Here is a 26201-nt window from a genome sequence, read left to right as displayed (position 1 = left end):
CTTGGATTTGTTTTGTTGTCTATCTCAGTGATAGATGCTGCTTCTGTTGAAAGAATGTTTCCATGACGAGGCTTAGCATCTATCACTCTGCTGGATTAAGGAAAATGAATGACTTGGACTGGCTAGATGAGTTGTCTTTTTTTTTTTTTTATTTACTTTTGTTCTTTTTTCTTCTGTTTTTTTTTATTTTTTTATTTTTGGGGGGGGGGGGGGGGGGGGGGGGGAACCAAACCATGTTGTTCTACCCAACATGTTTTGGTCCAAAAAGCCAATAAATCAAGCACAGAAGCATTGTTTCCAGGCTCTCATAGCCCCTCTGTTCAGAACGCTCTGATTTAGTGGGCGTGGCCTTCATATGTAAATGAGCCACCGCTGATACCGCCCCGCTCTTCAGCGTCACTGAGAGCGGCGCCACGAGCTCTAAGTGCACAATGTTTAGAAAACGGCGAAGCTCATTTACCGTAACATTACAGGCTAAAACAACAGGCTAACCGCAGGTAAAGTTAGCATCCTGAAGCTAACACAGAGACAGGGGGGACACTGAGGAAAAGCTCTTACATCTGCTCCACAGCACACAGCATTTAGAATACTCACATTTCCAGGGTCTCAGGTTTGTTGGCGGATGGATGGTAATGCGGCTGGATTCAGGACCAGTCTATTCGCTAGCCCTCTGTTGTACTGTCCAAAGTTGGAAAAGCAGTCGGCCGTGAAGTGACGAGCACACACAGGCACAGTTTCACTGAGTGTAGCTGGAACATTTCCTTGATAAATGAACTCGAGCCACTTAGTCTTGTCTCCTTCTGAGATGGGAAGCTTGTGCATGGAACTATGTGGCTGTTTACAGCCAAAAACAGAGCAGTGATGGCTCTTCAACTTAAGCATTCTCCTCCCCTCTGCTGGAGAAATCTCTCTCTCTCTGTTATTTCTTTTCTTTGAAACTTTTTTTATATGTCAATGTAACCTTTGTATCCCAAACTTAAATAAAATGTATAGATTTGTGTCCAAGCTGACTAACTAAATTGCTAAGAAATAAAACAAAAAAATATGTAAAAAATAAAAATAAAAAAATACCCATATTCTTCTTAGTACAGAATTATCTTTGCCAAATCTTGTAAAGGTAAATGTGAAACATGATGACGTGTATTTATTGTAGGAAGAGTCAACTGCGCTTTGGATTGTGATGTTTTGGTCATTCACGCTTTATACTGGCTTCTGAAAACACATTAGTGGAAGAAAACAGCAGTCTGGGACAAGTTTAAAACACAATATGAAAATGTGACTTCAAATTGTACATGCAAAATGAATGATTGATCTACCTTATCTGGTTTCAAATGAGACTTTATATGCAAATGACTGACAGCAGAGGTAAATCCAGTGCCTTTTGATGAGAAATATGACATGTATGCTGTACGATTGTGGCTTCTATCCCAAGGTATTTTACCGTCACTTGAAAACAAGAGACTGGTTTTGCACTACATAGTAAATTATGGGCACAGGGGTTTTTTAGAATTGGTTTGACAAACTGTCCAACACAACAAGATTTAAATCATCTTCTGTATAATACATTCAGTAGAAAACAATACCAGTAAAGGACAATAAACATGAAAAATAGCTTCTTGTTTAAGCACATTTTTCTCCACATAAATCCATTTTAGGAGCCTCACAATGAACCCAAAATAAACCATCACTACATGTTTGTAGTGCTGGCTCGACTACATCAGGGGAGTAGAGGGATCTTTTAGAAATTGGACACAAATAGCAAAACTCCTTTTTGAAGTTGGTCCCCACTGTGGGTTTATACAGTTACACAGTGTGGGTTTAATAAAAGACAAATGGTAAAGTGGAGGTTTACGATACAGTCAAGGAGAGCTGATTCTCAGAGCTGTCTCATGAGGCTCGTAACTTGAGATAATTGCTCTCCAACGCTGTCCTCCAGCTCCCACTAATTGGTTTCTCCCTGAAAGACTTTTTCACAGGATCTTATTGTAATTCCTTCTGCTACATACAGTTCATACAGCAACAAACATCATAATGATAGACAGTCAACGTCCTCTTGAATTGAGGGAATAAAAGCTCCTGGGAGGAACTTTAAGTTATTGTGCCCCTTGTGGACAAAGCAGTAGCTGTTGTTTCTTTTTTTCAGTCCTGTGAGTGTCTGAGTTGTGTGTTTTTTTTTGTGTGAAAAATCTCATACTGCTACTTCCTAGCAGTCAGATTCATCACTCACTGAAAATCTTTACTGCAGAAAAGAGGCTGTTTTGGCAGCTTGCCTTTCACCGTTCATCACTTCACACGACACCAACCCTGCTACAGTGATTTTAGACATGAAGAATAACTCCAAGCAACAGTCAGTCTCATCATTAATGATCATGTTTGTTTTCTGTGTCACAAAGAAGCATCAGTATCATCCTCAGACTTATGACTAGTTCAGAACTCCTCATGGGAGCTTAATCGTTGCTTTCAACACCAAACTGCAAAATCTTGTTTACAAACCTATTTTTCAGTAAGATAGCTTCTCTGAGAAAGACAGAACACCGGAGAATGTTCTTCCCAAAATCTGCTCCCATCTCTTCATCCAAGATTTTATTTGCATATTTACACGCGGAGTGTGCACCAGTGTGCTAGAGACTATAAATAGAAACAAATGGACTGGCTTCAGTTACTATGAACTCAAAAACCTTACAATGCTGATAAAGCATTAACATAAATGCTTTTTACTCTCTGTATCACCCTGTAAACGGACTCCAGCTTTAAAGACAATTCGCTTATAATCCCAGAGACTGACTCTGAATGTCTTACTTTTTATTTCTCAAAAATATGCAGATAAGATTTCTTTCATGATGAAAGCTCTCACAATGGCTTTATACTCAAAAAAAAGAATCCACCATTGGCAAAGACCAACGAGGTGGTTTTTTAATAATAGATGACATAGCTAACCCTTTGAACCAACCTTTAGAGAATCTACAAAGTGACAAAACGCTTTTGAATTTGACGCCCCCACATGCATCCTGTCAGCATGTCAGTGGCGGCTGAGCAGCAAATCTCCTTTGGCCTGTGCTCCCCTCGTCCCCCCAGAGACTAATACAGGAAAGGGTCATGTTGGGTGATGGGAAAGCAATCCATGTCAAGTGATTTGCGGTTCTTTTCTTGTAATGAGAAGCAGGGTTTGTCTCCGAACTCTCCCCTGACGCCTTTTAACAGCTGGCTGCCGTGTTGTTAGTATCTTCACAGAACTGATATGACACTAGATTGAAACAAGTCAAGCAGTAGAGTGGCTTTAACAGTGCTGACAGCGCTGGGATTCCTGGGAGAAACAGACTGTCAGTACTATTAGGATGAAGCGCACATGCTCTCAGCAATTATCTGTTTGTAATTGCCACAACAAGCCGGATTTGCATCAGAGCTAACGGGGCATGTTTAGAAAGGCGTACAACCGAGAGCTGTTTAGTGGTTTCAGCCAATGAACTTTTAGTGTGTTTGGCAGAGGGAGAGCTGTTCAAATTAAGCCTTACTAGCCAGTAGAAACACCTCAAGGTCATAAAGAGGCTGAAAGAGGATGTGCTGGAAAAGCGAAGCATAAGAACGCAAGCTGGAGCCAGTTTTTGTTCATGCCTTTCCATTCTAGACATCTGTTTCACAAAGAAGATGGTGTGCATTGAAGTATTAACAGTTTGACGTGTGATCTTAACAATGACAAATGTTATAGTTTTTCTGTGTTTCATCCAGTTATTTCCTCATCTTTATCAGGGACACTTCAGCCTTTGTTGTGCTAAATGGCTTTATTCAACTGTTGCTTTTTTCATTAGTTTGCTTAATTTTCTGCAATGAGCGTGGGCTGCAGAGCTGACAAGGATCAGTTGTCCATAAATCAGCCAATTTTAGCCACAAACAAATCAGCTTATTTGAGTTAGCTTTACTTTGTAATAATATTAATATCGTGCTGCAAACGTGGTCGAACATTGAAGATGCACTGGGCCGTCATACTTCAGAATTAATAGTCAGTATGGAAATAAGCAAACATCGTCTCAGAGTGTCATAAAGGTATCATCTGATGTTTCTCAGCTCTAAAAATAGCTGTTTTCCTGACGTGCTTTTGTTCCTCTCTCTGCCTTGTTGCAGTGTGCGGAGACATCCATGGGCAGTTCTTTGACCTGATGAAGCTGTTTGAAGTAGGAGGATCACCAGCATCCACGCGCTATCTTTTCCTGGGGGACTACGTTGACAGAGGGTATTTCAGTATTGAAGTGAGTCTGTGTATTATTTATTTTTTTATTTTTTATTTTTTTATTTTTTTATTTCGTCTTCACAAGGGCCTAATCAAGTGTGACACACACCATGTGCCAAACAGAAGCTGTGTTTATTAATAGCTTTCTTTGAGCGTAGATCAAATCAGGCTGCTGATATCGGAGCTGTAATAGGCTTTTGTAATAACTTCAAATGTCACCGTGTAGCTCAGGGTTATGTAGAGAGAGATTTTTAATATGAAGCAAAATACGTTTTTAATCTAGGACGTTGGTCGGAATTTATTTAGATATATATTTCCTGCCATCTCATCGTCTAGAACATTATACTTTTATTAATAAAACATATTTTAATGGAATGTGCCGTGCCTGTCTGCTGATGGCTCCTCTGAAGGTTTGTCATCTCTTCCAGCGAGCCTGAAATGTGCCACAAAATGTAGCACATAAATGTTTCATTATAAGCAGCGCTGCGTGTATTATTCCACTCTGTGAAATTGACAAAGTCTGCTTCGATGGTTTGTGTTTGGTGTGTTTTTTTCTTTTTTTTAAAGATGACACGCTAACCGTTCTCCACTGCTTTCTTGTGTTCTTCTTTGTTTCAGTGTGTGCTGTACTTGTGGGCCTTAAAGATCCTTTACCCCAAAACACTGTTTTTGCTGCGTGGGAATCATGAATGTAGACATTTAACAGAGTATTTCACATTTAAGCAGGAATGTAAGTAACGCTTCAGCACCTCATTTTCTTACCTTTGATCTAATTTGAGTGTAAGCAGTCTGGTTTGTGAGTCTCTGTACAGAGCCAGTTATTCTTTCTGAAAGCTGTTTATTATGCCACCAACCTCAAACGCTCACTTAGAAGTGCCCTCTGGCCTGGCACTGGAATCAGTCAGATTTCTCTTTTGCTCTTCTTGATATTTACACATGTCAGAACTATTTCTGTTGGACTCAGACAGAGTAGTGGAAAAAAACACAAAAGCCCTGTGAAATTGTGCTTTTTTTAAAATGTGTTTGGGAAGTTTTTTGGCACTTATTCCTGCCTTTTCCATCCCTGTCTAGCACACTGCCCCAATGTCTGAAAGCTGTGGTGTTTGACTTGGCGTGCTCTCATTTTCCCTGCCCTGTTTCCCCCCATGACAGGTAGAATTAAGTATTCAGAGAGGGTGTATGACGCATGTATGGACGCCTTCGACTGCCTTCCCCTGGCTGCACTTATGAACCAGCAGTTCCTGTGTGTACACGGAGGACTGTCTCCAGAAATCACAAATCTTGACGACATCAGGAAAGTATGTGTCTGATTTGAGACTATTTTTCTCAATAATTTCATACAGCTACAGCTTATGTGTGTTTATGTAACACCAGGTGCCGGTGATGGCTGTAAAAAAACAACGTTTTTGTTAAAAAGTGGAGCTTCCTGTCTGCTTCATGTATTTTTTGAATTCATTTAATGTTAATGAGGAAAAGATTGTTCATTTTAGCATGATGTGCTGTGAACACAACAGTCGTAGTTGGTATTGCATGAAGCAGTTCTTCCGGATGTCTCAAAAAGATCCTCAGGACTTGGACACAAGGGACTGCGAGCGCCAGGTCTGGTCTGCGCTCTGATTAAAAAATGTTGAGAGTTGGATCCTGCTTTCAAACTAATTCAATAACTCCAAATGGGTTTTGTGGCTGCAATCAGAGGGCATGCATAATAGAACCAGCTCTATTGAAGTGTCTATCATGCAACCCGTCCAGTAATCCACAAGCTTTTGTTCAAGAAGCCGCTATACTTGGCTGAAAGCGAAGTCATTTATGTTCAATGCTCCCGAAGAATGGCTACCTGAGTTTTCACATGTTTGAAAAAAAATCCCCTTCCATGTTCTGGGAAAAGTGGTGCTTCCTTTGATTTCTACACTGTATATCTTTTCAGCTATGAATATTTAAAACCACTTCAGTGAGAATGTAAGCCGCTGTAACAATTTAATTACAATCCTAGCAGCTTCAGCCTCTGACACAGAGGTAGAAATATATTTTTTTCTGTAATAGTTCTAAAACTTTAAGTGCTTTTTCCCCACTCAATCAGGCTGACAAGAGTCCTACTTTTCTTTCCGCTTCCACAGCTAGACAGATTCAAAGAGCCTCCAGCGTACGGACCAATGTGCGATCTGCTGTGGTCCGACCCCCTGGAGGACTTTGGGAACGAGAAGAGCCAAGAGCATTTCACACACAACACAGTGCGAGGCTGTTCCTACTTCTACAGGTGAGCGTTACACACTTTTTGTCTCAGAGAGTTCTTGTTTGTGTCTTTATCCAGATATTGCTTTTGAATCAATGTGTTTTACATTCAGTGAAAGTGGAAGCAGAATATTAGAGGAGCTGTCTTTTATAGTGCATGTTTCCTTTTTGTCATATTGACTGCCTGTAGGAAAAATAAAGTGTCTGCTGATTAGTATGACTGTTCTTTCTAAAAAATAAAAAAGACTGGTGGTTTTTCAGTAATGATAAACAAATGTTTTAAGAGAATAATGGAGCAAAACGTTGATTAATTCAGAAACCTCTCTGCCAAATTTCCATTTCTTATCCCTTCATTTTCTCAGCCCTGTGATTCCTCCGCTGTGACTGGAAGATCAAGTGTTGTTAGAACATAGCGTGCCTCAAAGTAGTCCAAAAGTCTCCTCCTTAGCCCATCGCCAGTATTTATGTAACCCTCATTGCCTTCGATTGAGCTGAGTAACTGAACAAACGGAGGAAGTGCTCGGAGCAGGCAGCTCGCACTGTCACAAAATGTAATGAAGTGGCACATTACCGCCAGGCACAGTCCTGTCTCTGTGAGCGTTCGGCGCTCCCTCCTCTCATTACGGCCTAAGAGACGCTCGCTTGGCCCCGGCGTGCCTGGGGCGAGCCAGCAGAAATAGTCAGAAATGTCCCGAGTCTCTTGATGTGCATTTTCTGTCTTTACTAACAGGTGTTTCATAACTACTGACTTAATCGTGTTTTAATGGCTGTGCTTGGAAATAAACTCCCAGCAGTGCCGTGGTGTGGATCAGTGAAGGCAGAGTTTGCTCAATCATCTTTTCAGAGTTTAATTCTGTTACTCTGCAGGTTGACATTTTACTCTGCATTGAAAGAACGCTTGCAGAAATGTGAAATGCTTGTAATGTGACTTCATCATTACCTCAAACAAGTGGTTTGACTGTTGTGTTTGCTCCACACCAGCATCCTGCTTAACCTTCTGTCATTTGGTCCAAATTCCTCCAGAGTCTTGTTTTCATCAGTGTCCTCCACGTCGTCTGCCCGCGGGGATGCTCGCTAATTGGCATCACACTGGCATTCAGGATTTATGAGACTGAGAGAGCCATTCCTCAACACCCCTCCCTTAAAAACATCAGCTTCTTTGTTGCTTCTGTCTTGAAGCAACCAATAATTTCCCCTCTAGCGCCGCGGGCACGCTTGTAACACTTTTACAAACGCAAGTCAGGCATGAAATTGCACATGTTTGAATAGTCGTGTTCATTTTCACCCCTACTCAGCACCACGGCTGCTTCTGCCTGAAAGTGATTTTCTTAACATCTGTCTTTCATCGGGGGAAATCCAAACTATTGATGCTAACTCTAAAAGCTGGATTTTTTGACATGCAAAGCTTAGATCACACATGATGGAGTCATTTCTCCCATGTTGTCCAAGGAGCTCATTAACATATCCGCCCTCTAGTCGCACAGATGGGAGATGCACAAACTTGATAATGCTAAATTTCCCAAAAAACAAACTAGGCCAAAATATATCTCAGGCTCCATATGGCGTGTGTCTGCATCTGCTGCTGGAAATCAAGTGAGAAATAAAACATCTACTCCTCATTTAAACCCCCAACTAAAGTAAAAAAAAAACATCGAATTTTTAATTCCCTCTCGGCAACTGCTCACATCCTTCCCAGCAGATGTTTGTTGTGACTGTCAGGGACGCATGTGTTGTCATGTCTTCGCCAAACCAGGATACTTAATGAACCTCTTCCGGCTTCTTCAATTTCAGTCTTCCATGATGGCTTTTCACACGACTTGAATTTAAGATGATTTAGCTCTGCAGCAACCCGACTCTCTGATAAGCCCGCATACAGAAACAAGCCCAGTTAATTTGCTTATATAAGACTTTATTACAGGCTTTCCCCGAGGCGCTTTACATTTAGAGAGGCAATAAAGCTGCCATACGAGTGTTCTCTGTATCAATCTTGACCTGAACTCCTCATCGTCTTGGCACAGCCATCCTGAAGCCTCAACAGGGGTTTTATTTTTATTATACAGAAAGAATTACGGCAAAAGAGATTTGAAAACAGCTGCTCTTATTGTGCAGAATTTGCATGAAAAAGAAAAATCACTGCATGTTTCTTAAAATGTCAGGGGCCAGAAAGCAAGTTTGGTTTTGATTGCTGCATGTGGGTGTTGTTTTATTGCTGTGCTCTGATTTCTGCAGAGGCGTTGACTTACAGAACTGAGTACCTTACCATAACCCGTACTTTGCATTAGCACGGTTCACTTCTCCATCAGATCACAACAGTTTTGTTGGTTTCTTTGTAGTTAGTGTTTGTTTATAGACTCTGATTGCACTGATTGGCTTTTGTTTTTGTTTGTTTACTGGATAATATAACAGAAAAAATATTTCCACTGATTAAACCTATCACTCTGACAAAAGTTTGACCTGTAAACCCTCGTTTGATTCAATAACTGCTTTTAAGTCACCCAAGAATTTCAACCTTGGTCCGGAAAACCCAAAGAGTCTAATATTTTGCATATGAAAATCATTCAGTAAAGCCACATTTGTAAAAGAAAAATGCTCTTCTCAGTGTTTCAGATGTTCAGACCCGTTTACGTGACAACGTTTCATCTGAGAACGCTAAAACACAGTGAAAACGCTGTTTAAAAAATGCGTTTATACGAAAACGCAGAGGGACTGAAAACGCCATGGAAAGCATGCCAGGCCTATAGGTGGCGCTATAACTGTCTTGTCCAGAAGCAGCTTCTGGGAGATCTCCATCGAAGTAGAGTTGAGCTGATTATCTGGTGTATTGGGGAATACTAAGTTAAAAAGTGGAGCAAAAGATGCACATTTTGTTGTAAGACAGTCGGCAGATTGAGCAGCACAAGCACGACACGGTAGTTTGCGACGACCGTTAGAACGGTACTGTTGTCCTGTTGTATGCGCTCGCGCGAAGCGGAGTGTGACGTCAGCGCTCCCACTGAAAACTAGCTTACTGTTTACACAGCAACGGTGTCGGCGGTGTTTCAGGGAAAAATCCCACTCTGGAGGTCGTTTTCAAAATTTTTGCGTTTTAGGTCGGCTGAAACGCCGTTTTCGTGTAAAAAAGAACTGAAACGCAACAAAACTTTTGCATTCAGCCTAAAACCGTTGTCGTGTTAACAGCCCCTTAGGGTGAATGGTAAAACTGCGTCAACTGTGCCTGTTAGCAATGCTGCTCTTTTTAGCATCTTGTTTGAAAACAGAGTTAAAAAAAATGTTTCCCCATAGCTTTCCCCATTTTTCTTGAGCAACAGATTTTTCCCGTAAAAGCCGGTTCTGATGAGTTTAAGGTTGAGTCTGGAAAACTCTGACACCGTTGTGCTTGCAGACTGAACAGATCAGCATGAGCATAAAACACACTCCAGCACTCCCCAGTGATCGCCTTTTTTTTTCCTTCTTGAAGAAACAGTCTGCTGTGAATCATGTGTCATACTTGCCTTTTTTTTTTGAGTTTCATTCTAAAAACATCCAGCACTTGAGAAGGATCACACCTACTCCTCTTATGGTATGAAAGCTTGGTTAAAAGCTGAGCATATTATGGGTTATTATGTGGAGAATGAGTCATCATATCTTTGTCGGCTTTTTAGACACTGAAGGGCCTGTTTTACATTTTAGGGATAATGTAGAAAGAGACTTCTTTCACAGCCAAACTTTTCAACAGCATCCTTCATTAAGAGGCAGTTTCACCATGATAGACGCACTCTTTCTCTGAACACTCAATAACAGCCATGACTTATTTAGTTATTTCTATTGATCGCTCTTCTTAGTTTTACAGAGTTTTATCACCATGTGTGCCTAAACCAATGTTTGTCTCTTTCATCCAACAGCTACCCTGCAGTCTGTGACTTTCTACAACACAATAACTTATTATCTATCATCCGGGCCCATGAAGCGCAGGATGCTGGGTGAGTGTTGTGGCATTTCGTCTCCTCCCATCACACTGTCACACGGCACGGTGATTCAGACCAAGGATATTAGATGAAAAGCCCTCCCCCGGTGCACCTTTTGGCTTTCGCTCGAGCCTGTCTGGAGAGCAGGTTCGACGCGGTTTGAACTTTGAGGGAAGCCAGGTTAATCTGAGAAATGAAAATGAATCCAGTATGAGGAGTGAGTTAGCCAGATGTGATTTGACACGTTTGATTTGTGCAGATCAAGTCAAATGTTATTACAGTGTAAAATTTGTCACTTTTTATTGTTTACTTCACTTTTTTTTTGAGTGGTTTAAAACCACCAAACCCAGCTGGTCTTCATCAGGAACAGACAGTTATTTCTGTTTTCAGGCACTGAAAGCTCCTTTGAAATCCATTTTTTTAAGAGCCAGGTGGGTGGATTTGTCAGGCTGATCACCAAAGGGAGGTTAAGCCGGTGGGATGCATAACACATAGTTGTTTACCATTATACTCCCACAGCGTGGTCACATGGGACACCTGAGGTGGCTGCCCTGAGCTGCCATAAACCACACATGCAATAATGTCTCAGAGTTTTTTCTGTTTCCTTTCCTTTTTTTTTTCTAATCTCTGTAAATAGTTGCTGCAAGGTGTGGTGCAGCAAATAAATCATCTGAGTCAGGACTGTTTACCCAAAGCTCTGTTTCATTCCAAGCATCCAAACCACCAAACACAGCACAGCCGTTCGCTGGGATCACACTGGTTTAATTTGACTGCTGAGTTGGTTCAGTGCGATGACTCTTGAGGGCACGTTTCACCTGTAACACAAGGATTTACTCTCCTGAGGCGAGGCAGAGGTGCCTCCCCCACCTTCTCTTATGAATCAGCTCCCAAGACAAACACGCAGCCACCGTGAAAACAAGAGGCCGTAAAAACTGTCACTGCTAATCATATCCCCAGGGCGAACACCAGGGATTAATGTGTGAATGAAATGTTGTATTGTTTACTCATGCTCACACCTTTTTTGGATCTTTACCAGATATCGCATGTACAGAAAGAGTCAGACCACTGGCTTCCCATCTCTTATCACCATCTTCTCAGCACCCAACTATCTAGATGTCTACAACAACAAAGGTAAGGAGAGGAACTGTTTCAATCTTTCATTGATGAATAGCAGCATCTTGATACTCCACAGTTCTCTGGTTATTATAAACCTCAGCTTTAGTCAATAACTATGAGTGGCTTTGTTTCCTTGAAGAGTTGGGCACTTAAATAGAACACAGTCTGAACGATGTCGATAAAAAACATTGTGTGTTCCCACAATCAATGTATACAAACATCAGGTGAGAGCACACACAGTCCTCCACCTCTTTATCCTCTTGTTTAGTCAACTTTCCCCTGCAGAAAATGTCCAGGACATCTACTTCTCTGACTCTGAGTCACGAGTTGACTTCAGCTCTTTGCTATTTTGCAGTGAGCAAGATGTTTACACCACGGTTTGTTGTTGGAGTTCTCCATCACGACTTTCTAATCTGGGATTTTCAGAGAACGAATCAAACCAACAAGTGTAACAAAGAAATAAAATGATAAGCTGACAGTGACTGAAGCAGCTCAGAGCTAGAAAACTGGAATGTTGCTTTGAAGCCCTGCTACTCGCCAGGTGACTTTTAGATCTTTATCAAATTAAAAACCACAAGAGACCACACACATGTGAACAGTTCAGACAGATTTTTCAAAATCAAATCCTCTGAACGGTTCAAAGGATTCTGTTCTTGTGTCTAAGTTTGATGAGACGTCCAGTTTGCTAGTCAGCTTCTCTTATTGGTTTTGTTCAGGTAGTCTTAGGGGCAGTCTGTTTTTAAATTGGTATTATCAAACATGTTAAATACATTTGAATATCCGTAGGGATACACCAATATGAAAATTTTGGCAGATACCGATATTGATATTGCTGTTATGGCCATTAACTAGGGCTGAACAATTAATCAATTATAGACCGACATCGCAATGTAACAGAATGCATTTTTCAAATCGCAAAGGCTGCAATTAGAAAAAAAAAAGTTTCATGTACACAAACCTGGAGTGAATACAGTAACTTGAACTTGTTCTCCCTTAAAACCAGCAAAAGTCAATATGCTGGGGGGTTTTTTCGGGCAAAAAAACCTGTGGGCTACAAAGATCCATCCAGTAGATCGTAGAGCCCATACCCCTTGATCACCTTTTTCTGTATGGTTTGTCTTACTGACAACAGCAGGTTGGTAAATTTTTCCAGTGTTCCTTTTTCTTTTTCATTTAAGAAATGCAAAAAAGACTTGTTTAAATGCTAACAGTATCTTTTGTTGGTTAGTCATACTATAAAATGACTTAAAACTTGTGTTAAGTAAACAATCGTATGCTAAATCGCAATCGCAATATAGGTAAAAAAAAAATCACAATTTGATTAATTTCCAAAATCATTCAGCCCTACAGATAACTGATATTTACTGATATCAATATTAGTAAAAAAAAAAGATAAATAAATGGAAAAAAACCTGAGATGATATGTTGTGGTAGTTTAGAAAGAAAGAGTGGCACAATCTTGAGAAAAGACAATTATGGAGAGGATCAAGGGATGTAGCGCTCAAAACGAATACAATCAACAAAGTATGTTTTGTCTGTTTTTTTGGATCAAAAACAGGAAGAGTGACATGAAGAAGAGAGTCCACTCTTCTCAGGTAGTTTTGGTGTTTACATAATCCAAGAAGAATATTATTTGGGTCTCGAAAGATCATTAAAGATGCTCTGAAAATGGCCGGCAGGTAGTGAGTAAATACTGGCCCACTTTTACACATCGGCTGATACCAATATGTTAAAAAAAAATGACCAACATCAGCCGATACTGATATTGATACCTATATATCATGCATCCCTAATGATCTCCACCTCCATCACCACTATCACCTGACTGGGTCCTAAATCAAGTATGTCTTGATGAGATTGAGATTAAAATTTACTACATCAGTACTACATAATGTAAATTTGAATTTATTTAGGATAACCCCTTGAGATGCAGCATCTTGTTTTCAAGGGGGTCCCGACACAAAACAGATATTTCAACAAAACAATTGCAGTACACAATATAAAATGAAAACGTACAAGACAGACAGACCATACAAACTGCTCTTCATAAGATATACATAAACAGCCCGACATACCCCCATCCCCGCCCAGCACTCAAGCATGATCATAATAAGTAAATACATAAATAACAGAATAGTAAGGTTATAAGAACTTTGTACCACCAGAGAGCATAGACATAGAATTGCAGCAATGGATTAATAATAATAATAACAATAGTAATAATAATAATAATAATAATGATAAATAAATAAATAAATAGAACACAAAAATTAATAGAAAATGAAATAAAATTAATTAATTAATTCCCCCCATCAAAAACAGGAACAGCTAGTTTGTAGATGGGAGATTAATTGTGATCCGAAACTATTGAAGGAAGTTGTTGATTTCAATGGAGAAGGAAGATTGTTCCAGTGAGATGGGGCTTTGAACTTAAATGACCTGCAACCTATTTCTTTGTATTTCATAATGTATTTCAGAAGAGCTGAACTCTTGAGCTACATCAAAGAATATTAGATAATTGAGCTTTAAAATGCCCTTAAAACCTTCCCCTGAACTTTGTTTCAGTGATGCACAGAGTTCAAAGGATGAAGAGAAAACATTTGGCTTCTTTAATCTCATAGTTGTATTCAGATATGGACAAAACTCCTGGGAGGGCTGCAGATACCAAAAAAATTCAACAAAATTTTTCAGAAGGACTTTTTTCCTGTCAGTCACGTACAGTTATATTCCTGTGTGAAGTCAGGATAAGCTGGTGTGAGAACACTGAAGGAAATATTTCGGAATACAGAGAGCAGTAAAACTGGAAAAGTAACATGTAACAGGTTAACGTCCAGTCATTTTAAGGATACTGAAAAAAGAAGGGCCATATATCTAAATTGTTGATATAAATGTAAAAACTGTGGCCATAAATCATTTTTTCTTCCACCAGTTAAAAACACAAAATGCATGTTAGTGTAGTCCCTCAGAGAAAGTGATGTATGCCAGCATCAGAGTTAAAACAGAGGCGTCACAGATAGCAAAGCAAGCAAAGCAGTGTCGTGTGTGACTGTGTGTGTGTCTGTCAACACGCCCAATATCCCTTTGTAATCATTACACTGTGGCTCCCACAACTTGCTTTGATGTCATGTCCCACCCCCTCCTCAAACAGGGAACACTTCATGCTTTTATGGATGTGTGTGAAAAAGAAACTTTGGAAAATTTAGGGTAAAAAGCTCCTGAAAATGTTTGAGTTACGTGCCCAGTTAATTTTTTTTTCTTAATTTCTGTTCTTTAAAAAGTGCAAACATTGCTGTTGTATTTTTATTGTTGGGTTTTGTTTAAATTATATGGTATTACGAGGGTGTTGGAAGTCTCACACTAAGCTTTCACAGTGCATGTGTGTTTTCCTTTCTAAATGTTGCTCATAGTTTGAACTTGTTCGACCAAATCTGTCACGCTGGCTTTAGTTGGGTCAATTCCGCTCTGTAGCTGGTGTGATATGAAATGGCCCGGTGCCGATTCACTTGGCACCTAGTGGCACCCTGTGCGGCGCTACGGTGCCCACGCAGCAACATAGGCTTGCCTTTGTGCTGTGAGTCAGCACTTTTTCCCCGGAGAACAGACAGTATCTGACTTGGCTGTGGGGGCATGTTTGGATGAGGGCGGTGATGGGCAAACCACAGGAAATGGAAATGGGAAGGAAAGAGCGATGGTGCTGGTGCGCGCTGTTTTGTAATTCCTCTCGTGATGAAATGCCATAACAGAGCTTTGTTCTGCAGTGCTGCTGGTGTGAGTGTATTACACCGGGGAGCTGCGGCTGCTCTCTTTGTTTTCAGGTGTGTTTCCTTGATCTTAGATATTAGGTTGCTTTTGTTTGCTCTTTTCCCCCTGAGCTCCTTCCTTCCTGCACAGTAAGGACGGCTAAAAACCAGCATGACAGCTTGCATGTCTGGTGTGTTGTTTATTATTAGGACCCCATTTGTGCCATGCCAACTAATCTTCCCAGAGCTCACAGTCCACGCAACACAATACAAACAAACAAGCAAACAAAGTGATGTCAAGAGCCTGTTTTGTTTGTGTCTTTTTTTTAGTTTTGGCAAGCAATTGCCCAGCAAATCATTTTCACCTCATGAGCTCAATATGTAGCAGTCAAAGTATCTTAAATGAATCGGTCCACACACCCATCCTTGCTAAAACTGGCTGACCTTCTGTTGATAAAACACCCTGGTGAGCAGGAGTGGTTATCTGAAACAAAAGATTACTCTGTTTGTTTTTGGAACAGACTTCATTTAGGGACACAGATATATCTTACCACGCAGGATGGTGTGTTCTTTACTCCTCCCATCACTCACTGTCTGCTTAATAATGAGACGCACCTTTTTTCTTTCTCCAGGAAAATCTATCACCAGACAGATTTTTCGCTTAAGACACAAATAACTAAGCAAATCAACACCCCTCAAGCTAAAGGTCTTGCCAGAGATTTTATGTAGAGCTTTTAAAACTTTTCACTTGTGGTTATGTAATTGCTCATTCCACTTTATCAACGGTCTACTGAGCTCTACTCGATATACTCTCAGCTCCACCAATCCATGACCCAGGCACAGCTAACCAATGAAGCCCCATCAGTCCTGTTGATGCTCTCCTAATCAGTCATGTGGGAGGGGTTCACCGGGAGAACCAAAGTCTCTGTAATGAATTGGTCTGCTCTTTGCTTTCTTGTCAGAGCTGGGAGCCCACTGTGCATGTTCTGTGATTGATGGCCAATCGAGCGAGCACATAAATCTTGGGGGGGGGGGCATCAGCAGCTCCCATCAATACAGCGCTGGAAGCCGGCCAGATTAACCAATGAGGTCTCTCCAACGTGGGGGGAAACAGTAGAGAGAAGCACACTTCCCCGTCAGAAAGGAAGAGGTGGAGGATATCTATGAGGTACCAGAAAACTCCTCCGCCAGAAGTAAATTAGACTCGTCGCAGCTGAGTCAGGATAATCAACAAGAAAGATGCTCAGGATGTGATTCTAAAGAGATAAAAACCCAGCCTTAAGATGCCGTCCATCACTCTCCTTACAAGTTAAACTGTTGGCTTTGCAATAAGTGTCGGGCGCTGACCAGCTGTCCGTCATCTGCTCTGCAGCTCTGACCCCTGCACCCCTGGGCTGACAGTGGGGCTGCGGTAAATGAAAACACAGCAGCGGTGATTTAGCACTTTTGAGCACTCACAGTTAGATTCCGCAGTGGAGAGATGGAGATGGAGATGGAGATGGAGATGGAGAGGAGGGCGGTGGAGCTGGCAGTTGTGCACTTCAGGGACTGCAGTTTTGTACTAATGTAATGTTTTCTGCTGCATCATTATTGACTGCTCTTGAAAACCAACAACTGAATCCTGATTGTTGTGGAGCTTGGATAGAATCAAAGCTAAATGACAGGTATCTTCCAACGCTTTTGACGCTGATTTTTTTAGTACACCCCCGAGACAGTGAAGGATCCAGGTGGTTTGATCCATCTCACACCTGCTAAACCTTATATAACCATATAACTGTCGTCCTCCTCTCTGTATGACGATGTGGAAACAGGATGGAGTGGAAACTTGAAGTTGATTTTAAAAGGAATAAATTGTTGCCAGGAGAAAAAGACAGGACATCACTCTGGTTCATTTTCAGGTCAAACTGGACATGGTTCACTTTCCTTTAACGCCATATCCTGCCTGTGGTCATGTGATTTGTGTGTAGTACAAATTTTAAGAGGAGGGGAAATACAGTGGTATGATTGGCTCCTGGCCCTGCCACTGGAATAAATAGCAGGATGGAAGCTGGGGCAGCGATGACGCCAACGCAGCAGGGAATTCATTTTCCCCTCTCTTGTCGTGAGTGTCAGTGAGAAGCGTTTCCCCGGCTGCAGATGCCCACCCATCTGTTACCACTGTGGTCATTGCTGGGCTTCCCTTCGCTTTTCTGCACACGTTACTGAATGACAAAACTTCACAAGATGCATCAAACGTGAAAAATGAGCAGTGAAGTGTTCTACTGGATACCCTCGTCTGTTTCATAGAGCTCATTACAGAAGGCGAGATTTGAATTCTTCTTATTGATCTTCTTGTGGCAAGTTTCTGCTGATGCACTTCTACCTTTTTGCTTGATTGAACCCCTCATTTTTATTGGTATGATGGTTAAGGCTGGTTACACATTGCAGTATCCTCCAAGACTTCACACATTTAGAGACCACACACTTTGTAATAATAAAAGACAGATCGCACAAGATTTCTCTCTGCTGATCTTACAGTGTGTCATCTGCACTCCGAGGACACCACACACTAACAGATTCTTCAGCAGAGGTTCAGCTTCTTCACGCTCAATATTCCAAATCTTGCATAGTAAAACGTGACTTTGGTGTTAACAAACATGGCGGACAAATGGAAAAAAACAAGGATGATTGTTTTCAGACTCTAGAATTTTGGGCCCCACACACTAAAGGATTTTTAGTTGCAAATATTAAACATTTTCATTATCTACGATCACTGTATCGGAGGCCTTTCGAGTGGCTTTAACCAGAAGAGGTCACTCTTAACACACCCCACTCCACAGGAAAATCACACAATGTCATCTGACAATCAGGCCTTTACTGGCTTTGATCGTAAGGGGGAGATCGGGACAAAAATCAGCCTGATTATCCTGTAGTGTGTACCCACCTTAACGGATAGGTATGGATAACCAGTTTCTGTTAAGAATCGATTAGAAATGGTTTGATCTGTTGACATTATTAGCCTTTATACTTAACAGCTCCCTTGTTGATTCTTTCTATTATGCCGGCCGCACCTTAGTCGACATTACTTGATGTGCTACACCTCATTCAAAACATTTGTTGATGCACAGTCTTAAATACAAAGAGTATCATGTCATGATTATTTACTTACAAACTCAATAAAATGTTTTTGGCACAGAAAACATGTAAAGCCGACTTTGTACAGAAAATATTCACAGGAGGAATCAAGAAAGGATGGATAAGCAGAATGGGTAATGACATTGGTATAAATAAAAACACATCAGTACTCATCCCCAATGATGATTGGTTATGTAATTTTAATAAGGCTGGGACGAAATGCTATTTTCGCGATACAATTCCATTCTGATTTTGGGGGTGCCAATTCCATTTAAATTGCGATTCTTCCATATTTACAATTTATTTTATTTTTAGTTTGCTTTCTAACACCAGACAATGTAAAAAGTTAAATGATGATAATAATGTCTACAAACCATACCAAGGGCTATATTTTCCCATAAAATGCACATCATGGGATTTAGAGAGAAACATTTCACCCTCTGCTGGAGAAAAGTGGTAACTCTTTTCAATCCAGTTTGTAAACAAAGACTGAAATGAAGAATCTAAATTTGAAAAAAAAATCAACTTTATTACAAAGAATCCTGATTTTGATATTGTCAAACAGAAACTCCTGATATATTGGCTTTCAATGCCAGCAACGCTCCTTGATGCATTAGTTCAACAAATCTTTTGAAGCCATGGACAGCATTGATGTGTCAACTTCCAAATTATTTAGCTTTTGATTCAGCTTCTTCTGTTGGTGCTGTGTGTGCACACTATACAGAACACAATTTTGGTTCACTGTAGAGACAGAGATCAAATCACTTTGGCAGAGGTTTTGAGATGCTGAGCACTGTTTCAAAGCTGTCAAAGTTGGACTTGCTGCACCCAGTGTTGCTAATCCTGCTAGCAATTTGGAAAATGCATCTAGTGTTGCTGCTAAAGCCAGCTCCTATTAAAATTCACAGGAGGTTTTAGGGAATCAATACAGATTCCAATGGGAAAAATAAGTAATTGGTCAGAAGTGTATAGTTTTATGAAGGGGGAGCTTTATGAGGACAGAGAGTGATTAGTCTTTGTTGTTTGTTGGTGTTTTATTCACCCTCAGTCTCCTGAGCAGCTTACACAACAGAGAGGCTAAAATCAAACTGATTCTGTTATATATAGATACTTTTTACTACACAGCTGTTTCTGTGTGTCTTGGCCACACTCAAACTGAGTTCCAGGTCAGTGAGAGGTTTTCAGAAACGCCCTCCATGGTTGAAATTTGAAAAACAGTTTAGTGAGCATTCGTGTGAACAACAAAAATCAAGAGCGAGTTGTTGGCGAGCCAGTGGAGTACGTCTGCTTTGTATTTGGTTTTGTTGCATGTTTACAAGTAAAACTGGATGCTCCTCATCACTGTATCACAGAGCAGAAGAGAATAAATATACGTCAAACTAAGCAGTTTTCAATTCATCATTCATTATGCAGCTTTAGCAAACTTTGTATGATAACCACTCTCCCAAGAAGATGCTCACATGCAGGCACCCAGTGTTCTTCTGTGGTGATTGATGGGACGGACTGAATGCACATTATTGACGAATGTGTTTCAAACTGATATTTCGTTAGTTTTTTTGTTTTGGATTGTGAACTTAGTAATAAACAAAACTATGAATTATGAAAAAGTTAATATGAGCATTAACTTGTTCATATTTATCTATGTATCATGGAATCTTGCTCCTCCAGTTCTCCTCTTCTCTTTGTGTTCCTCTTCCCCCTTAGCAGCATTAAGAAATTTGAGAAGCTTTGCGATAGATGACCTAAACTACAACTGATTTCCCCAAAAACTAAGGTAATATTATTTAAAAGCTTTGGGATGCAGGGCAAGTGTCCTCACTCATTATTTTGTATTAAATACGAGAGACCAACCGATATGGGATTTTTGGGGCTGATGCCGATACCGATACTGGGGGGAAAAAGAAGCCGATATCCCATATATCGACTGATATCCGATTGTATTGGATGATATGTATAATAAATTCATTGATAAACACAGGATAAATACTGTATATGAACACACATTATTACTAACTATTGAAAAGTTCCATCTTACATTCAATGCATGGGCTAAAGTAGATTTTAAGTAACAATGTAGCTGCTTTCAAAACATGCTATTTATACAATTGTAACAAAATACATTAAAACATTTTCAAAAATTATTTCAATGAAGACAATAACTTGTGAATTTATAAGCCCAGGTTAATCCTGCTTGGCATTATGAAGTGAGATGCTGGGTAGTAGCCTTAACACACAGGAGCAGGAGCGACAGAATCTCAGCTGAGCAAAAATTTTTAGAATCGGCTACATTTTAGCCGATGTTGATTAATCGGTGACAGGCTATAATTGACCGATTAATCGGCCCGCCCGATTAATCGGTTGGGCTCTTTTAAATACACAGTTTTTCTGTTGCGAAGACACACAGTGCTCTGTTCTGTACTCATCTTACTACATCCAGCTTGCACGTAAACGTGAGATTCACGCTCATTGCTGCTTGCAGCTTTAATCTTAATCTGAAGTTAAAGACAACCCTCCAGATATTTTTCTTCCAAACCATTTTTCCAAAACGTGGCCTCCTCTAACCATCAAAGAAAACCATGAAATATAATTAAAGTTGTAGAAAAGGAAAACAATGATGGTGCTTGTGACAGGACATATTTTTTTATCCACATGTCAAATTGCAATGAGTTTTTCTGGGGTTTTGTAAGACCAAAGAATAGTTCCTTGAAATGGATTCCCTGGGTTTGACCCTGAACTGCAGCCCTGTTCGGCATTATATTTCCCTCTGTGACCCCCTGGTTTCCGACTGTATCCACTGCCTTCTTCAAAGAGGGGTTTAATAGCCTTAAAATTAATCCGAACAAGAAGATTATTTTCGTTTTGAACCATTTTTTTTAATACCAGTTGCTAGGAAGTGAAGTTTTCCCACAACAACAAATAAATTGGTTGCAAAAAAACATTTTAGCCCTTTAATGAGGATGAATGTTACAGGTAGTTGTTTGCCTCAGAAAAATCCCTTGAGAGGACTGTGAGGACCTCTTTAGACATTATTTAAAGTTTGGTTAAAAACCACCTGTTTCCAGCTGATGTCAGGCTGACTGAACAGTCATTAGTCATACATGAACAGCTGTTTTGTCCTCACTCAGTCCTTGAGTGATCATGGGAGACATGAAGAACTGTTAGATGCTCCCATTAATTTCTTATTCAACAATGAATGAGAAACCATTCAAGCATTGTCCCAGTGTAGAAGTACATTCAGTCCCTGCCATCCACTGGTTTGACATCTAATGGAAGTCGAGGGCTGCGCGTAATAGGCGCGGAGGTCTGAACGGCTGAAATTGAATACTGATCCAGTGGAACTTGATACAGGAGGCCTCAGAGACAGAAATGCAGTCAGCATTAAGCAACAGGGCAGGACAGTGGGAATCTCCCCTCTGATCTCAGAGCAGATTTAACAACCCTCGTTACCGGGGAAACCAGCTCAAGGCACTCCCTTATGAATATTTAATTAGCGGGCGTAGCCTCACAATATCTGTGTTACCGTGGCAGCAGGTTTGGCTTTGGCTACTCTGTTGAGCAGCACCAGAGCCGCAGAGACATCTAGTGGCTGCCATGCAGTGTTAGGATGAGCAGAAGAGTTTATTACAGATCTCACAGCTGGTCACCATAAGAGCTGTGCCCTCCTGCTGCATGAGGAATAACTTTGCATAAAATTGTGCATTCATACAGTAGTAATGTGTGTTCTCATATTAGGGAAGTAAATGATGCTCTTGAAAGTCTTATCTGCGTGTTAAATGGAACATCCAAAAACAGAGAGCAGGCCTTGACCTGCTCGCACCCAGAACACAGCGCTCGTGTTGTGTTTTGTTTCGCACAGGGGAGGTTGTCGGGTGTCTCTGTTCCTTTAAAGGGAATCTGATTTGAAGGAGCGACAGCAGGGGAGCTGACCTTCTCCCCCGCTCTGCCTTTTTCCCTCCGGGACTCCATGGCTGCATTCAATCAAGTGCCTCAGCCATGTTTATGCAGTATGTGATGTTTATGCAAAGCCTGCCCACGCGTGCGACTGCTTTCATGCACACCCACACACACAAACACCCACAGCCTTGTCTGAGTGGAGTGTGTCAGAGCAATGCAGTGCTTCTCCTACTGGACTAGGTAGCAGTGTTTTGTCGTATTGATAATAATACCACAGTTATTATACTGTGTAGGGATCTCCTCTGTCAGTGTGGAGGTGGTAAATGTGTGTATATGTGCACCCTGGGACAAAGAGGTGACAGCAGTGGAATGTAATGCTTTGCAATACTTTAGGGAGCACTTTGACTGCACAGTTACTGCACTCTATACATTTCCACACCCCTGTGATTCCTCACACCCGCACACACTGAGGCAAACCCCGGCCTAGCTCAATGTTTTTTGACCCCCATTTGTGTCGCCACCGCAGTCAGAGCTTCTCGGGATGCCAGATTTGATGACTTGCTATTCCTGACCCCCAGGAGAGTCTGCGGCAGGAAAGTCCCCCTGTGGTGACCCAGCCCAGGTGTCCGCTTACCCAAGATCTGGGCCACCAGACTGGCTGATGAGGGGGCCTGGGCGTCTATATACAGCATAGATATATTTATGTTTGGCAGCTCTCATGTTTTTCTCAGCACCCACTCAGTCCCTTAATCATGGGAGAGGTCACATGGTGCATTCTGTGGTTAGTGTTTAAGAGCTGGTTTCTGTGTCAGGGGCTTCACAGAGGTATTATGATTATGATAAGACATTCATTTAGAAATATTACGGCAGAAAAACAAATACTGTCAAAGCTGCCTGAAGGCTGGAAAAGCTGTATGTACAGTAAAAGACTGATTAGGTCTGTAAATCAAGTCACATTTGTTATTCTGCCTACACATCCACTCCTCTATATGCACCACAGCACAACATCACCCACTACACTCTCCTCCTCTGCATGATTAATAAAACTGCTTGAATTATTTAAAGGAGGTTACCTACCAGACTGTTTCATGGAGTTTTGCTGTCATACTGAGGGCTTGTGTCATGCAAGATAAAACCATTGGTTGTGTATAACTGTGGCTCATACAGCTCCATCTTTCACTAATATGAAGCCAAATACTTCTCACAATGGATGCTAACGTAATGGGCATTTGGAGTGATCGTCACCCTCAAACTTCAGTGAATCATGAGCTAGTTCTCATTACTTTTTTTCCCCTGTTCATTATTACTATGCTTAGACCAATCCAAATCCTTCACCTTACAGCCCTCCCCCGTCACTTCAGGTGAACCTCAGGAGTCCGTCCTGGGGCCCCTCCTCTTAGATTAGATTAGATTAGATAGGAACTTTATTAATCCTTTGGGAGGGTTCCCTCAGGAAATTCATTTTATATCTACTCCCACGTGGCAATATTTTCTGTAAATTAGAAAGGCACTTTTAAATAAAATATATTATTATTATTATTATTGTTACTTTGGTCTACAGCACTATAGGAGCCAGGTTTGTCAACAGAGCGGTCATGGTATTAATATACCCCTCTTGTTGAAGTACAAATGCATTCCAAATTCTGAACTAAGTCAGGAAGCTGCATGAAATGGTAATAAAATAGCTTAATGGGTTACAAGTCATTAACATATCAAATATTGAGCTAAAAAGGAATATATTGTCAAAGAAAACTTTATGCTCATTTTAGGCCTTGCACACACATGGGTATTTTCAAAAACGAGTATCCCCCCTCATTCGTTTTAAAAAAACTTTTGTCCACATGCACCAGGCAGATCTACCAGTAAGTGCAATTTGAAGCATGCCAAACACATATTTGGCCGTGTTTTTCAGGCCTGAAACCTGTGCCATCCAATCAGGATGATTCCCTGTTATTCAGCTGTGACGCTTGAGGACCAAAAACTCTCAGCGTCTATACAAAATGACGAAACTGGAGTCTTCCAACATGATGTGATGTAAAACTGAGAAATATGTACGTATCCCAAATACCCAGCTACGTGTGGACCTGGCCTTAAAGGGGTAGCGCCAAAATTTAAAGAATGAATTGTCATTTGTTTTGTAACGTCACGCCACCACAGCTGTTTTGAAAATGGGGTTGCAAATCAGCATGAGAACTCAATAGAATGGACATTTGTGTATTCGACTTTTTATGTTATATGTAAACATGAAGGAGGTAGCTATTTGAGCTGTGCTGCAGCCTGTCAGTATAGCTCATACTGTTCTGTGGCTCCACATTCATATCGATGGCAGGGGTCACCAACACGGTGCCCACAAGCACCTAGGCACCCACAAGAGCCACTTAAGGTGCCCAAGAGGCATGTTCCAAAAGACAGCACGGCTTACAATGAAGCTCCTTCCAGAAATTAAAATGTGATTTCTACCACTATTGTTGTGTAAATCATTAATAATAATTGTGGAATAACTAAAATTGTTATTTAAACAGTCTCCTCACACAGTATTACTTCTACTACTATTATTATTGTTATTAAAAAGTGATCCAAGCAATTTTGTTCTGGAAGGTTGTATCAGACAAGTAGCCCTTCGTACCACTTCTCTTGAGGTAGCCTTCGGTCTCAAAAAGGTTGGTGACCCCCTGATCTATGGTCACTTCTAGCTGTCTGGTCTGTATGCTAAGCTAACTGGCAACATCATTCAACCCTTTGCAAGAAAGCTAATCTCCTGCAACATATACCTCACTATTTAAAGTGTACTCTTTGATAGTTGTCAAGAAAAGACTCGTACACTTGAGTCTTTAAAGCAGCACAAAAAAAAACACTTTCATAAAAAGTCAGTAGGAATAAGCAGTTGTTTCATTTGGTTTCATGTCAAATCACCACAAAATGATCCTCATCCAGCGTTCATGACTATCATTTCCTTAGCTTCCTGCCTCTGGCTCCTCTCTCCTACTCCTCACCAGAAATTGGTGGGTTTCTGTTAACTAATGAAAATTGCCCAGCCACATGGAGCCCAAATGCTGAGCCATGTGTTTCTGTGATGACAGACATGTTTCACCCAGTGGGGGAGGTAATCAATATGCAGAGGAAATAATCCAGAGAGGAGAGAAGGGACATTGATTTTTTTCCTCCCTACCAAACCCTCGCTACCTTCGTTTGTAGAGCAGTTTGAAAATCTGCATTTTAATTAGCCCTCCTGTCAGATCCAGAGATTGACAGATTCTGTGGTAATACATCAGCCTGTGTAGGTAGTTTAGCCAGATTTTCATATTAGGTGTCATAAACCAGAGGTTGACTGACAGCACCTGACAAAATCTTATGTAAGATCCAGGCTACAGTTCAGTGTCTGTGTTTTTGTTACAGCCATTTGGCGTCTTTTATTATCTCGATTGTTCATCAGCCAAATGGAGTTCTGAAGCTACTGGCAATTTTTGTCACAAGTCTGAACAACACCTGCGGCAAATGAATCATTAACCAGGACAGAAAAACAACCAAAGAAACACAAAGTTTTATTCATTTGGGTGTTTTTCTGTTTGACACTTTGGGACAACACGTTTTAAAAAGCTAGCTATAGCACAGGATGTGATAAATCATTAATGAGTCAACTTATCTTTCAGTGGATATTTCTGAAACGCTCCATCCGACCAGTCTTTTGATAACTGTCTTTAATACGTATCCTCTAGGCCCCATTATGTTTCCATCCATCAGTCTTTCTTGGTTCTTGATACTTCAGGCTGAGTACTTTGTGGGTTACTCTTCTCAGGCTGATAGCTTGTTGGACTCTGGTGCTGGCTCCTGAAGCCACACAGTTTCTAAGTGGTGGTTGGGAACAGGATGGAGGCCGGTAATGGACCTGGACCTCAATCAGGTCTCATGTTTTTTCCTGCCTGTTGAAGTATGAGCCCA

At 40.9% G+C, this 26201-nt stretch overlaps 1 protein-coding gene across 2 annotated transcripts in view; it reads left to right on the top strand.

Annotated features, from left to right (window-relative positions):
* Positions 1 to 26201, top strand: part of LOC141784416 (protein phosphatase 3 catalytic subunit alpha) — an 89946-nt gene that overhangs the window by 45299 nt on the left and 18446 nt on the right. For both annotated transcript variants that reach the window (XM_074662251.1, XM_074662250.1), the window contains exons 3-8: positions 4120 to 4244; positions 4844 to 4955; positions 5378 to 5523; positions 6340 to 6479; positions 10336 to 10413; positions 11435 to 11529. In XM_074662251.1, coding sequence (XP_074518352.1) covers positions 4120 to 4244; positions 4844 to 4955; positions 5378 to 5523; positions 6340 to 6479; positions 10336 to 10413; positions 11435 to 11529 — 696 coding nt within the window. The remainder of the gene's footprint in view (positions 1 to 4119; positions 4245 to 4843; positions 4956 to 5377; positions 5524 to 6339; positions 6480 to 10335; positions 10414 to 11434; positions 11530 to 26201) is intronic.

Source organism: Halichoeres trimaculatus, unplaced genomic scaffold (genome assembly GCF_033239565.1).
Source record: "Halichoeres trimaculatus isolate MK-OKI-2021-1 unplaced genomic scaffold, fHalTri1.1 fHalTri1_scaffold_22, whole genome shotgun sequence".
NCBI classification, from domain to species: domain Eukaryota; kingdom Metazoa; phylum Chordata; class Actinopteri; order Labriformes; family Labridae; genus Halichoeres; species Halichoeres trimaculatus.
The sequence above is the reverse complement of the archived record's forward strand: the minus strand, read 5'-3'. Positions and strand labels throughout refer to the sequence as shown.